General features: G+C 34.2%; 1 protein-coding gene across 1 annotated transcript in view; it reads left to right on the top strand.

Annotated features, from left to right (window-relative positions):
* Window positions 1–2,221: 2,221 nt before the first annotated feature.
* LOC145691941 (liver carboxylesterase 1F-like) overlaps window positions 2,222–15,103 on the top strand; it is a 117,469-nt gene continuing 104,587 nt past the window's right edge. The window contains exon 1 of the mRNA XM_081767243.1: window positions 2,222–2,490. Within this exon, the coding sequence (XP_081623369.1) occupies window positions 2,257–2,490 (234 nt within the window). The 5' untranslated portion in view covers window positions 2,222–2,256. The remainder of the gene's footprint in view (window positions 2,491–15,103) is intronic.

Genomic DNA, 15,103 nt, shown 5'->3' with positions numbered 1-15,103 from the left:
ATACAACTGTTCTAAACTACTTTTATTATATTCTCCCATCCTCTGAGTTTACTCCTTTTCTAACCCAAGGGTAATATATGCTTCTAAAACTTACAAGGTTATTTAAGAGTTTGAAACAAAAGAAAAAAACGATTACTCGTTTTTCTTATGGTGCAATTTAATTTGGAATCGGGAAATTTATGGGATAATATGGGATGACTTGTTCATCTAGAGTACATTGGAAATTATCTCGGTGGTGGTGGTGAAAAATTCCTACGAAAGTGACGTGTAATGTGGAATTCACAGTTTTTTTTTGATATGATTACCACAAACATGTCTTAAATATAACAGAAATCAGAAATGCCAAGGAATTTTGTCAACAATTCAATTTCTACATGTTACTTTCGTATGAGTTTTTTATTTAACAGTCTTTTTCAGCATCTGCTAAACACTTTTTCCACTTTTCTATTTTTGAGAAACTTGGTAAAACTGAAGAAATATTAGATTTTCGGAAAGTGGCTCATATAGTTGAAATGGAACTCTATGATGTGAACGAGGAATTTTCAATAATTCATTTCTAGTTGAGATATTTGATATCGCATCCTATGACATCGTAATTTGTGAGCAACCAAACATCTCAATACAAGTGAGCTGTCCAAAATATTTCTTAGTTTAGATCGTAGACTTTCATGACCACTATTCAATCCACTTCCCGAGTATCTTCTGTTTCTTTTTCCACGATTTTCAAAATAAAACTAAGTAGCAGCGGACGTTTAGGAGAGCCTCAAAATGTTATCCAATGGACATCCCGTTAATAATCCCATAGCCATCCCGATTGTAGTCATACGTTGATACTGGTCGTCCAACTGACATCTTATGGACATCTGTGGGACCACATTTGGAGCTCCATAGGACATGAAACGTTATCCAATCAATATCCCACGTTGGACCCTATATCATCCTATCATAGTTGATTCACATCCCATTGTTATCCATAGTGTACTAGTGGATACTCCTTTGTGTTCCTGTTTAATATTCTGTTTACCCGCGGAGGTCTTGTGGATGTCCCGGGAACACATTCGGAACATCCCGGGATATCCCGTTATCGATTGCAGGATCAGTCCCGGACAACCAGTGGACGTCCTTCTGCTATATGAAATAGTCGATTGACATCCCATTGTTATCCCACGATTTACCAATAAACATCCTTTTGTGGTCCTATTGAATATCCCGTATCCCGGGATATTAGCGGACATCTGGATCTCCCGTGGAAATCCTGTGGAAGCCTTGGGAGTAAATTCGAATAATCCCGGGATATCCCGTCGTCCGTTGTGGGCTCAGAATCGGACATCCCGTGGACGTACTTGTGCTATGTGAATGATATCTTGAAAACTAAAGGCGTGACTTTTTTTAATTTGCCTTAAGAAAAATTTAAAAAAGTCATGCCCCTTCGTCCCCACTTGGTGCTGCCAAATTGACCAACCGGTTTCGAAACGCTTCTGGGTCGGTCTTTGGTCGATGCTTGTCTTGACCAATAAAAAATCCTGCTTAAATATATTTTATAGAACCTAAAGAAGCAGTCAAAGGCAATACTCCGCCATGGTAACAAAAGTTGCCAACAATCCTAAAAGGGTTGAAGCATATTACGGATATGTTGAAGAAACGGTCAATAAAAAACAGGTTTATTTTTATCTTCTTATTCTAAAAAAAATGTAAAACAAATTTCCTAGGACTACACTACTTAAACAACGGAACGAGCTGATTTATTAGAATACGCTTTGATTCATTAATGGGACTTTTTTTTATTTACATCTCAATATGTCTTCGGCCCTTTTGAAGTCATGAACTCAATGTGTTTGTAACTATCAATAATTTTAAATGATTGAGTATGCTTTCAAATACTGTACATGAGTCGAATAAGATGGAGATAAGAGATTGCTCTTTTTATTCCAATTTGATTTCTTATGAAGTATGAACTTGTTTTTAGTGACAACATGCAAGTCTTATTTGGAAAAGAAATGTCCAGCAGCAATCTGGTTCCGGTTTACTACTTTGTATGCAGCTCATTAAGACTGAAGATGACATTCTTCAGTCCGTGTTTAGTGTCATTAAAGAAACGAGAAAACACGTTTATCTGAAGACAGACCAATACATTATCACAGAAAGCAGAAAATAACATTAACATGTTGATTATATAAGAGCACAAATAATTATGTATTTTACTCTCATCGTGAATGTAAAGAAAGACGGTAGAACTATTGTTAAAAGTAACATTCAATGCAGCATATTATTAACAGTACTTTATTATTTAAATTTGGGATGTTACCGGTTATCTTATTGATTTCTACTATTGTTATCGGTGTAATCTCCCAAGATTTTCCAGTGGTTGAGTTGCCTGAGTTTGGTGTTATTCGAGGAACTACTTCTCGATCACTAAGAGAAAATAGATTAATATATGAGTTTCGAGGAATTCCTTACGCTAAATCTCCAAGTGGGAAGAGAAGATATCAGGTAAGTCTTTAAACAACACATTTTTATATTTAAAGTTTGAAGTCGATATACAGTATATATATAGAGAGATTTTAAAACGTAACATTTATTTTTGGGGCAAACGCTAGAATATTTATACGATTTTACATGAGATTTTGAAAGTAATTAACGAAGCTTAGAAAGTAATTAACGGCTGAGATATGTCTTAATATGGGAAGACAATAATATAATATGAGATATGTCTTAATATGGGCTTTTCTTGGACAATCGTGTGTATTTCTAGCGTAGATTATGGCAATGTAGGTCTGTCATTGGTGCTCGATTCCAAATAAACCGAACTATACTGTATTGCAAAAGACAAACGAAAGCATAAGTGCAGGTCGCAACATCATAACGTAAATTTGAAAAGAGTTAGCGCACAGAAATTGTCAATAATACTTTCGAATGTTGAGGCTAGAAATTAAATTTAGTTCAAACCTCATGCACCAACATGGTAAAACAAGTTTACAGCATCTGTGGATTCTAAACTTGGAGGGAGTGCTACAGGCACCAATGTGTACTTATACAGAAGTACCGGAACTTCATTCATTATACAAAACTTGCCTTCTGCTAGCTGGGGACTTCGCTTCCACACCTCCCAACTGTATCGGCCCACTGCCTCGCACCTGCCATTTCTATCTTTGTTTCGGTTCTTCACACGCAAGATATATGTTTATACCATAATTCTTTGCGAAATGTTTAAACCTGTTTTTCCTCTTAGAACAGGTAATTCAATAATCAAAAATACAAGAACACACGTACGCCCAAGTGCTGTGTTTAAAATTTCATTTCAAATTATTCGTCCTCTTTCCATTGATTACGAAACTGACACCCCGGAAGCTATTTTTGTATATTATGCAGCGTATTTCCCCTCTTCTTTTGTTAAAAGCAAAATTTCGAGAAACGCTATGCTGCAATATACTGAAATCTTGTGGCATGTTCTTGTTTTTGAATAAAGAACGTATATATACCATGTTTCGTATATACCATGAACGTATATACGACCCGACCTGACATATATCTAATCTTAAGGGATTTCAAGATACGGCCATCTTATTATAAAAAAAACTGCCAACCCTACTCTTATTCTTCCATTTTTTTTACCTTGTGAGGGAAGTATAAAAAAGAACTGAAACACGTCTTTAATTATTTTAAATAAAAAGTCTAAATACCAAATTAGATGTCTCTAATCTGTGGGTACTTCAAGATATGGTCGACCTCTTTCAAGAACTGTAATCTCACCTCTTTTGATTCTCACATCTTTTTATTCCCTTTTGTGAAGAATATCAGAAAACATTGAAACATGTGTCTAATTATTTAACATGAGAAATCCTCAATATACAAAATTTTTCATGTCTCTACCGTTCAGAGGTTAGGAGATATGGACATTTTACTAATAATTTTCACATCTAATTCCCCTCCTTTCGCGTGAAATTATCAAAAATCTGTCTGTAGTGGTGCTTTACGTCGTAAATTTTATGAACTGTCAAATTGTTAAGTTTCTACCGGTTTGGCCTGGGAGTTTATCAGTCATTCACTCAGAATATCTTCTTTGATTTAAATAGATGCATAAGAGGCTCGGAGAAAGATACCACTAAGTACCCTCGATGAAGTTGAGTTATTAGAGAGAATGGATTGGGATTGGACCAAAGGGGATTATGTAGGTATACATAATTCAGGAAATGCACCTGCAGATGGTATAGTGATGAGCAGTGAGAATATTCCCGGTGAGAAGGAAAATAAAAAAAAAGGGAACATTCCCGGGTTTATTCCCTGGCAAAAAAATTCCCGAGAAGGAATTTGTTTCCATTTTTTTTTTACTTTATCTTCCAATTTATAAGAACCATGTGTCTAATTACTTTATATTCGTTTATTATTATTTCCTTCTAGGTTTTAAATAACTTGGAGATTAAAAAGATAAAATTCTTTGACAGTGCTTTATATAACTAATAATATGATATTTTAAGTTCCATTTCCATTTGCACTAGAAAGTAGCAAAGTACAAGTTTACAAATGATGAGAAGGAGCCAGTTTGTAAACTCATGTAGGAATTATGTAGAAATAGAGATCAATGCACCCCGAACCACCGTTAGTAATAGACGTCGGTATGTCTTCTGTCTCTGGTACGAATTTCTGAAAAGGTCCTCGAACTTCTCTTAAACGTGAATTAACGCATGATATTTCGAGGAACAGGTAGAAAGAAAGGTCGTGTGTGGCAATATTAAGTGCTAAATTAAAAAAAAAAACTAGGTCAGTATCTTGCAAATATTGCGAACATAAATATGTATGCGCAAATGTGTCTTCTAAGACATGGTGAGATATGGGTCTTCTGACAGTTACGCAACTTAATTTATTTATAACGTTTAAAAATTTAATATGTTTATAATACCAAGTTTAGGAAATCTACCTACATTTAATTTAAAGTGTTTAGCGGTGTAAAAGTATGTGGACTTACCATAGCATTTTCTCACATATTTACTTGCATACAACATATTGTAAGTAAATACACATTTACTCATACTTTCTAAATATAATAAAATATTAATAAAACAACATAATATCGTTCAGAATATACATTTTAAAGAATCCTTTGTACATAACAGTAACAATATGCGGTGATAAGATATGAATTTACCTTTGAAATTGTAATATAGTAATATAATTCACTTTTATTTGTGTTTGAACAAAAATTTCCGGCATATTCCCACTTTTGGGAATCTTCCCTGGAATTTTCCCAGGGAACATTCCCGAAAAATATCTTCCCGGGAATTTACCCATCACCAAGATGGTAGGGGAATCTTTTTTTGGCATGTAGCATTACATCAAATCCCTTGGAAATATGAACTTGCTCTTCCACTTTATACGAAATTTAAATATTGGCTCAGTAGTAGAGCGTTCACCTCTGGTGCATGGAGTAATTGGACTACAACGCACCAAGTGAAATTTGTGGTGGACAAACATCGTGTCCGGGTTCTCTACTTTCCTCCAATTTCATCTTTCTACCATTTCATTCATTTCTCATCATCATTGTCTCCTTTAACCTAACCTGCATATTAGTGAGACGTAAAACTTGAAGATTTCATTTCAAAGTCGATCGAATTAATCATTTCTGATTTCAACATTTATCACCATAAAACAAAAATGGTAATTAATCAGGGACTAGTCTAGGCAAGTTAAAGTAAAACTAAAGGGATCAGTGGAATAAATGGAAAAAACCTGATTTTTAATATACATATTCAGAATAGTATTAGAAACAGTACTAGAGAGTTCAATTGATGTCAATGGTGGAAAACTGGGAAATAGCCGTCATCTTGAAAAAACTATTTTTTGGCTATTTTTCCTTCACAATTTTTTTTTTTTTTTTTTTTTTTGTACTAGAACTATGCAAGGTACCCAATAATTCTATTGGACCTTTCTTGTATGGCATTAAACTTCCAATAAATTGAGGAAAATTGCAATTCTGTAAAGCGGTGGTTTCCAACAGGTGGTCCGCGGACCTGTAGAGGTCAGTAGACATTCATCACAGGACACGCAATATATAGTTGTTGTATATAAGCGCTCTGGTTGGATAAGCAAGCGAACTTCGATACCATTTTGAAGTACTCAATCTACAATTTAGACGTGGCATCATTGTTTTCAAAGCAGTTAGGTTCTAGGTGAAAGGTTCTTAATTCTGCAAAATTGTATATGAGTTTGTTATGTTTTTAATGGTAGTCCAGTAAGAAATTTAACAATAATAGTAGAAAACTTAAATCCTAAAAATCGTAATTGAAATTCCAATACTTAAAAAAAAAAACTAACTGAATCTGTCGTGTCACCAATTAAATATGTTAAGACAAAGTACCGTTAGAAATTTTGAAAATAATATTATAGTGTTTGCTGAAGGCTAATTTAACATAAAACTATTTTCTCAACTATAAATTGCGTGTCCAGTAGTAGTGAAAATTGCGGACCTCAGAGTGTCCGCAAACTATCTGTTAAATACCACTGCTTTAGAGAATTACAATTTCGTTCAATTTATTGGAAATTTAATGCTCTACAAGAAAGGTCCAATATCATTTTTGCGTATTTTGTATAGTTTTAACACAGAAAACAAAATTGTAAAAGAAAAACTGGCCAAAGATAGTTTTTTCAAGATGGTAGCGATTTCCGGGGTTTTCCACTATTGACATCAATTGAACACTCCAATTGTTTCTAATACTATTCTGAACGTGTGCACCAAAATTCCGAATTCCGGTATTTTGGTTCGAATTTGTTCCGAATTTGTTCCGATGATGAAGCTAATTTGTCTAGGTTAGTGGTTGTTCTCAGTCGATTGCTGATGTCAAGGGAACATTACTTCACTCCTCCAAAATCAGAAGAGACTGATGTTTCGTAGTATTTCCGGTTTCGATAGTGATTTCCGTAGAGTGAAACTGTAAAATACATCCAAACGATTTTTTTCAACCGACTTTTATTCCTAACTCTGGTTCGTCATAAAACGATAACACATAACGAAGCGGCTATTTGCAAACGATTCAGGTCTCAAACAGTGATTTATCAAGAATTTTGAATTTAGGGAGGTGTTCAAAAAATTTATGGAAAGGGGTGCAATCTTGCAGTAAGGTCGTATACTATTATCGCCTTTTTAATTATTATTATTATTATTATTATTATTATTATTATTATTATTATTATTATTATTATTATTATTATTATTATTATTATTATTATTATTATTATTACAAACTTGAAAATTCGTTGATGCAACGAACGATTGCATTGGATTTTCTTCCTCTGCCAGAGCCAATTAGCGTCGACTTTCTGATACTTAGTGTGACGTCGAGATGAAATAGTTGGCAATCGATTAATCAAACGTTCTTCTGACGATCACAGCCATGTAAAGGTTGATTTCCATTCAATCTTTCGTTGCGTGTTTTGCTTGAAAATTTATCTTGTCGAAAGTAAGTTGTTTTATTCTATTGCCACTTAAAAACAAGAATTCAAAATTTTTAAAAGATCAAAATAACAAGATGTTTAATGATGTGATCCCTTACTGACTAAAGGCTCTCCAGCAATTTATAGAAAACACCTTTTCCTTAGACAGAACGGGAAATCGCGTTCTGCCTAATTTTTCAAGACGAGAAATTCTGTCAAGGAAGGGATTTCTTCAACAGAATTTTTCTTTGATAGTAACAGATTCTATAAGAAGAATAAATATTTCTTTAAGTTTTATTATAAATTTTACATATTATTCTATTTGTTCTTCTCAGAAAAAAATACTAAATACAGTTCTGTTATTAACAGTGTTATTCACATCTATTTCAGTAAATATGAATGTGATTAAAGAAAGAAAAAAAGATATCTGCAGAGAAATGGAAAATTGATTGACAGTTGCAAGAGAGCAGTTTGGCATTGTAGTTAAAGATAAAACAAACTTACTTCAGTTTAGTATCAAGTCATTTAACAACAAAATTTTATTCAGTTTTCCAGTAGTTCACCTCCAACATGCTAAGGCTCGCAGTCAGGGGCAGCTTTAGGATTTTAGTTTTGGGTAGGCTCGCTCCTTCGCATATGGATACATATACGTATTTGATTGATTGATGTCAATAGGAAATTACTTTTACGGTAGTGGTTGATGCTGTTTATTAAATAATTATCTACCATTAATATAAAAAGTGGAAAATATATTTACTCTTTATTGTATCTTTAATGTTTATATATTTTTCAAAATTTTTGGATAGGCCTGTGCCTACCCGGCCTACCTGCTAAAACCGCAATTGCTCACAGTACGCAAAAGGTGCCACACTTCAAATCTCTTCAGATGTTTGAAATGAACTACTGAAAAAGTGAATAAAATCTTGATGTGAAATAATTTGATATTATACCGAATTAACTTTATTTTGCGTTCGTTTCGGTTACAATATCAAACGGCTTTCTTGCAACTAAGTCAATCAATTTTCCATTTGCCCGCAGGTATTTTTTTTAAAGTCACAATCATCTTTACCAAAGTAGATGTGAATAACACTGCTGATAAAGAACTGTATCCTGGTCATTTTTCCGAGAAGAGCAACAAGAATAACATCTAAAATTTATGATGAAACTTGAATAAATAGTTATTCTTCTTACAGCCTCTGTTAGAATTACCAAGCAGATTATTACGAATGCAGAACAAAGTTCAAGAGGACAAATCCCAAGGAAAATTCAGACAAAATGTACTAAATTCAAGCATCAGAATCATACGCGCAGATTAATAAAAGAATCATTATTTTTTTCTTCAACTGTTATGCATCTAAAATGTTATCTGAAGTTCTTCACTTTACGGAAATAACATTTCTTTTTAAACAAAATGCTGAAAACACATTATAAGACGTAAGACTTTTATAGTAAGTATATATTTCACATTTTGATCTTTGCTATAATAATAATAATAATAATAATAATAATAATAATAATAATAATAATAATAATATTTATACAGTACTCAAAATGAAAGACTGTTGTATGCTACAACACAAGATCGACATTTTTGAAATCCAATAGCATCACAGTTACTTTTCGTAATTAAAATGAATGGTCTTACTGTAATATGCTAAATGTATATCAAATGTATTAAAAGTATAATAAATAGGAATACCCAGAACGTCTCATATGGTATTTGTGAAAGTAATTAAAGCTAATCTGCCCTTTTATTATAACATTCTTAAGTTTTATTGAGTTTTCAGCATTTTAAAAGAAATAAAACGTTATTTCAGCTGAAAAAATACAGATAACATTTTAGAATATATGACAATTGAAGGGAATTATAATCATATACGATCCGTTCTGGTACATCCAATATATACTCCTGTAATTTTGTCCATTGGATTTTGTACTCGTCAGAATTTTTCTTGCATTTTGAACGCTTGGATTTAGTTTCAATTTTATACTACAGCCCTCGTTACCACAGCCATTTTATACATGAGTTCTGACCTGTATTCAGACACGCAAGCTTTTCAGTGCAGCATTTACCTAAAAATTTTCTCCTTGCATAGAATTCCCTGTCTTCAAAGATTAGGCGGAACGGGAATTTCTGGTCTGCCTAAAGCTAAGATTATTTAAAATATTTTCTACAGAGTCCTGGAGAGCTTTAGGCAGAACGAGAATGAATCTTTTTAATATTGCACCCCCGTAGTTGGAGGAATGTAAGGAATTCATTTTCGGGGGATGTCTGAAAATTTTAGGAGGGTGCTGGGGAGTGTTAGGGGGTGTAGATAAATCACTGGTCTCAAAGCAACATAACATGACTATCCGCAACACTTTCTTCAAACTGGAAGTCCTTCAGTTTTGCTACTTTCGGTATTAATACTGGTTACCATAGATCAAAAACGGTAAGAGATATGGAGATACAGTTTCTAGCAATAGATGCAACCCTCCAAGAATAGGTTTCACCTTATCCGTTGAAATTTATTCATGTTGACATAGTATAAATAGCTCTTATATTTTAGAAAACAGAACTTGTCTTTCTATGTATACCAACTTTGTAATTTTTTTCTCAGCTTTCATGATTGAACTTAAATGTTTTGTGCTTTGAATTCAGCAAATGATAGTACCGTCCGACATTTTCATAGAGTGGTCAAAGGGGATTTAAAATTTCACAGTGGCTTAAGCAAGAATGAAAACACGAGAAAATCCGGAATTGTGATGCTGATGATAAAAATAGAGCAAAAATTATTTTCACTAGCATTTTTTTTCTTGGGTGAAGTGGAATTCTCTTAAATGACAAATTGAACTATAATCAAGTTTCTTATACTACAGTCGATGGGCGTTGAGACTGGTGTAGCGAGAACTAAGGTCGGGGGTTAGAATCTTGGAATATTACTAATTATCCCGCCATACTCTCATCCAAAAATACGTATTTTCACCGTAAATTTCTATTCATACCAAAGTACCTAAATTGCATTATCAGGAGTACCAATTTCCAGAATTATCAGGGGAATGGCCCTCCTGTAATCCTGAGTGGTATCCCTATCCCGAGATGTCCGGTTTTAACAGTTCATTACAGGACTCCCTGATTTACAAGAAAACCCTGCTTCTGTTTCCAAATATTTCTGAGGCATGGTATTTTTTGGTTCAATTTCACAGAAAGTACACTTTGTAATACTAATGTAGAAATGATATTTTTTTCAATTGCACTTTCTCTTTAATTTCTACAATTATATTTAACCCTTCAGTACACGGGTGAAATTGTTGTTACGTGAGTGCACGGATTGTGCCTGTGAGGCTCCACAAAATGCAATTAACTGAAACATATATAAAAGACTTTTTAAACAAAATACCTTTATGTTTCAAAAGATACACGTGTTACTTGTTGATATATAATGTTCGAAACACGAAACTCAATGTTTTTATTTTCTTTTTAGAAATTTATTAAACATGTTTGTTTCACCTTATTATTAACGGGTGCAATGAAATCTTACGCCGTAAAATTACGACTTCTGAGTAATTGCACCTGATTGCACGTATGAAATTTAAGAATAATGTGTGTTAATATAAACAAACGTACTGAGATTTATAATTGTGAGGTGTATTGTTTGAATTACAGGTGAAAAACGAGTCATTTTTACCCATACAAATTGTCCTCAATTTATTCTGTGCATGACATTGCATAGTGTTTGAGGCACAGATACTTCTTGCACAACTTACAAAAAAAAAAAAAAAAATAGTTCCACTTTTTTGCACATGCAGCATCTCCGTCTTTTTCTTTGCAGTGGTTTTTCCTTTTGTTCTGGTATAAAACCTGATAGTCTTGCAGCAGGATCCTGATGTGTCACGGAAGATAATGCAGCTAAGCTCATTCCCTCATTTATTCGGTAAACTAAGTCCTAAGTTCTTGAGAAACTGTCTTCTTGATATAGAGTTCTCTTGATTAGAATTTGATCGAAACACAACACAGGCGTTTATTCCAGAAATGTTTATCAGTATATAGAACAAACACAGTGCCGGTCTCCGTACATTTCTACCTACGTCATATTGTGCATTGCATTGCATTGCATTGCAGTCGTAAAATCTTATAATTTCAGGTTTTCTACTATCAGAGATTTCACTGTCAATATTGTCATAGTGGTGCATTGACGAAAGTAACAATTCTCCCTTTCTTCAGAATATAAGAAAGCTCGGCAGCTTTGAAGCTCAGCTTCACTGTTATGAGAACTAGAATGTTGAAAAAAACAGAAAAATTTACTCTTACTGCTTGGTACGTGCTTCTCAGGCACAACCCTTGTACTGAAGAGTTAATATCACAATTATTTCAATACTACAAATATTTACAAACGTATTCTATTGATATGACGTAAAACAAACGAGAAGTTCGACTATTGGATTTGTATCAGTCCGCTGCATAACGTGTGTAACACACACACATATACACATAAATTACTCTAATTGTTATTTTTCTTGGACCATGATATAACGCTACCGATGCTAACAAGCGTTAGTATCGAAGTTTATCAGCCTAAAGAAAAGTTGTTTGAAGGAGTAATGGCAACCTATTCTCCAATCGAAAAAGGATTAGCCAATGAGGCACGTTGAAACAAAGGATCAGCTTGTCAGAATGTTTAGTATAATCCCCAGAAACCCTAAATATGAATGTTATGTAATATATCAAAATTTTCATTTGGTATGCGCCTGCCTGCTATAACTGCCATCTGGGGATTATTCATGTAACTCTTCGATGGATTCGTAGAGTAACTGCTAATGTTTCAAACTCAACATACGATCGGTGTTGCCACACTTGGTACAATCGTACCAAATTCAGCCCATTTTGTCATTCATCGGCCCATTGGTACCACGCTGGCATTTTCAGCCCCTTTAGTGAAAATGTTGGTACAATTCTACCCAATTCAGCACCATTTAACAAACACTTGTCACATTTCGAAAAGTGTAAGTAAGACTTTTCCTACATATCACTTACTCATTCTGTGTTGGACTAAAAAAAAAAAAAAAGAAAAAAAAATGCTGCTGGATATTCATCCTGTGACGTTGCACCACATAACCCTGCGAACTTTGTGTAAAAAGTCGTAATTCGAACTATACCGGGAACCAAATGACGCTAGATGGGCGCATCCACGCCGCGCATAATGGAGACGGGAAGAAAGTTGTTGGAAATTTTAGTTTTTAATCTTTAAAAAAGAAGCACACTCACATATGTTGAATATTCTGCAGAAGACCAGCGTGTGCTTAAGTAACTCTATAATTTATTTGTCGTTGCAAAGATTCCACACCAAAACGATAATAGCACAAAAAAAAAAAACTACGTAATTGCTGGCTTACCGAGCTAAGTTGTTTAATAGTGACGCCATATTGACGAATAAAAAAATACCTTGGTTGCTGAAGATCCTTCCATTTGAATGTTTTTAAAAATATTTTTTTAAAAAGAGCACTTTCTTGATTTGAACTCTTAGAAGAGGGGGAGGGAGTGTTCTAGAACTTTACCTCTTTTAGTTTCGTGTTGTAGAGCCATCTATTACACTGGAATAAAATAGTGAATTCAGCCCTTTTTGTTTCAATTTGGTACTATTTTTCGGCCCACTCCAGAGCTAGAACTGTGACAACACTGCATACGATGCTAGAAGTGAAACGTTCTGTTCTCCAAAGCGATTGAAGGACGCCTCGGTAGCTATTTCATCATATAGCATTTTTACTTTATTTTGACCAGTAGAACAGTGCTCTGTTGTCCATGGACACCGTTTATAGAATTATATATACATTAGAGACCTGCACGGGCCGAATTTTTCGGCCCGAGCCCAATCCAGCTCGAACGTACCTAGGCCCGGCCCAGCCCGGGCCCGAAAAGTTTTGGAGATTTTCGGCCCGAGCCAGACCCGGCCCGATAAGTTTTTTTTTAAAAAATTCTTGACCCAAGCCCGGCCCGGGCCCGATAAATTTTAAAAGTTTTTGGCCCGACCCCGGCAAGATATTTTTTTTTTTTTTTAAATTAGCTCGAGCTCCAATCTTTCTCAAAATTTAGTACTAAATTTGACCTAACCCTCAGAAACATTTTCTAAACTCTGGTTCACAACCTGTCGTTTGCCTCCCGAATTGTACCATTGCCTCCTAGAACTTTGGCTGCCATCTAGAGAACAAAAACTCCATTCCCTGTACCAAAAATCTAACTTAATTGATTTTTAGCATAAAGTGAAGATGGTAATATTGTTTAGCGACAGGCAAAACATTCCCACCCCTTCTTGTTATATTTTGAGTTCAGTGAAAGTCAAGGTGAGAGCTCAATTTACCGCATAATGCCTGAAATCCTCTATAGTGAAAGTGGAGCCGCTAAGCAACACAAACGATAATAGCACAAAAAAAAAAAAAAAAAAAAAAACTACGTAATTGCTGGCTTACCGAGCTAAGTTGTTTACTAGTGACGCCATATTGACGAATAAAAAAATACCTTGGTTACTGGAGATCCTTCCATTTGAATGTTTTTAAAAATAGCAGAGTTGGCACGATTGTAGCCTTCCGGGTCTAACTGATTGGAAAATTGGCAAAGTGAATATTTTTAATATTTAAAGAGTCTACAGAAGAATGAAGAAATGTACATGTTATTTAAATGGACGTTTTCTTCCCATGTAATAATTGCCCGTACATTTGAATTAAATTTATTTTTTAATTCCTTTAAACAATTGTGGTTTGAAATTTCGCTGGAAATGTTAAGTGTCTGTCCTGTGTTCTCGGTGTTAATTCCTGTGTTGTCGGTGTATCCTTTTTCTTCAACCTTCAGAAAATTGACTTAAGCTATCGCTTTTGTGAAACTCCGCTTTCTTCTAAGCGGAAACATGACATGACATCAAATTTGAGGAAAGTAATGCTATTTTCACTGCGAGCTTTTCAATATAGATAGCGTATATTCACAACGAAGGGGAGCTGCACGTGCTCCGGTGCAACCTCCTAAATCTGGCCCAGTATAGATATAATTTCTTTCTAACTCACAAGATAATTTTAGAAGGACCACTATAACCTCTTGCCATCCAAAAGTTAAAGAACACACAAATACCCGATTTGTATTTTATACTTATTACAAATTTTGTGCTCTTGACCTCTCGAACACTAGTTTGCAACTACAGTAACAGCAGGAATACATCGAATTACCACACCTATAGTTCCCAAGCTCGCCGCTATTGGCGCTACAAGCTTCTAATAACTAGCTTCCAAAGGTGATACAAATACAAGTTCAATGATCGGAAAATTTATCTTTCAAATTGATATATTATTACATAAATAAATTAATCAGAACACGGGACTAACCAACAGAAATATTGCCAAGAGTGAATATTTTTAATTTTAGAGACTTTAAATGGAGGATGAAGGAATACTGCATATTTTTTAAATAGGTCTGTTTTTGGACCGGTAATCTCATGGTTTAAGTAGTTGGAATTAGATTAAAAACTTTAAATTCCGTATGCTTGTACGTTTTCGTTAACGTTACGAAAGTAAATTTAAAAAAATTTAAAAATCCAAGTTTAGAGTGGTTTTATGAAACTGAAAATCTTTCTCATGTTACTATTTATATGGGACATCGACTATTGGTTTTAATTTTGAATCCCGATCTTTTTTTTTTTTTTTTTTTTTTTTTTTT

This window comes from Thermobia domestica, chromosome 8 (assembly GCF_964235325.1).
Source record: "Thermobia domestica chromosome 8, izTheDome1.hap1.1, whole genome shotgun sequence".
NCBI lineage: Eukaryota > Metazoa > Arthropoda > Insecta > Zygentoma > Lepismatidae > Thermobia > Thermobia domestica.
The sequence above is the reverse complement of the archived record's forward strand: the minus strand, read 5'-3'. Positions and strand labels throughout refer to the sequence as shown.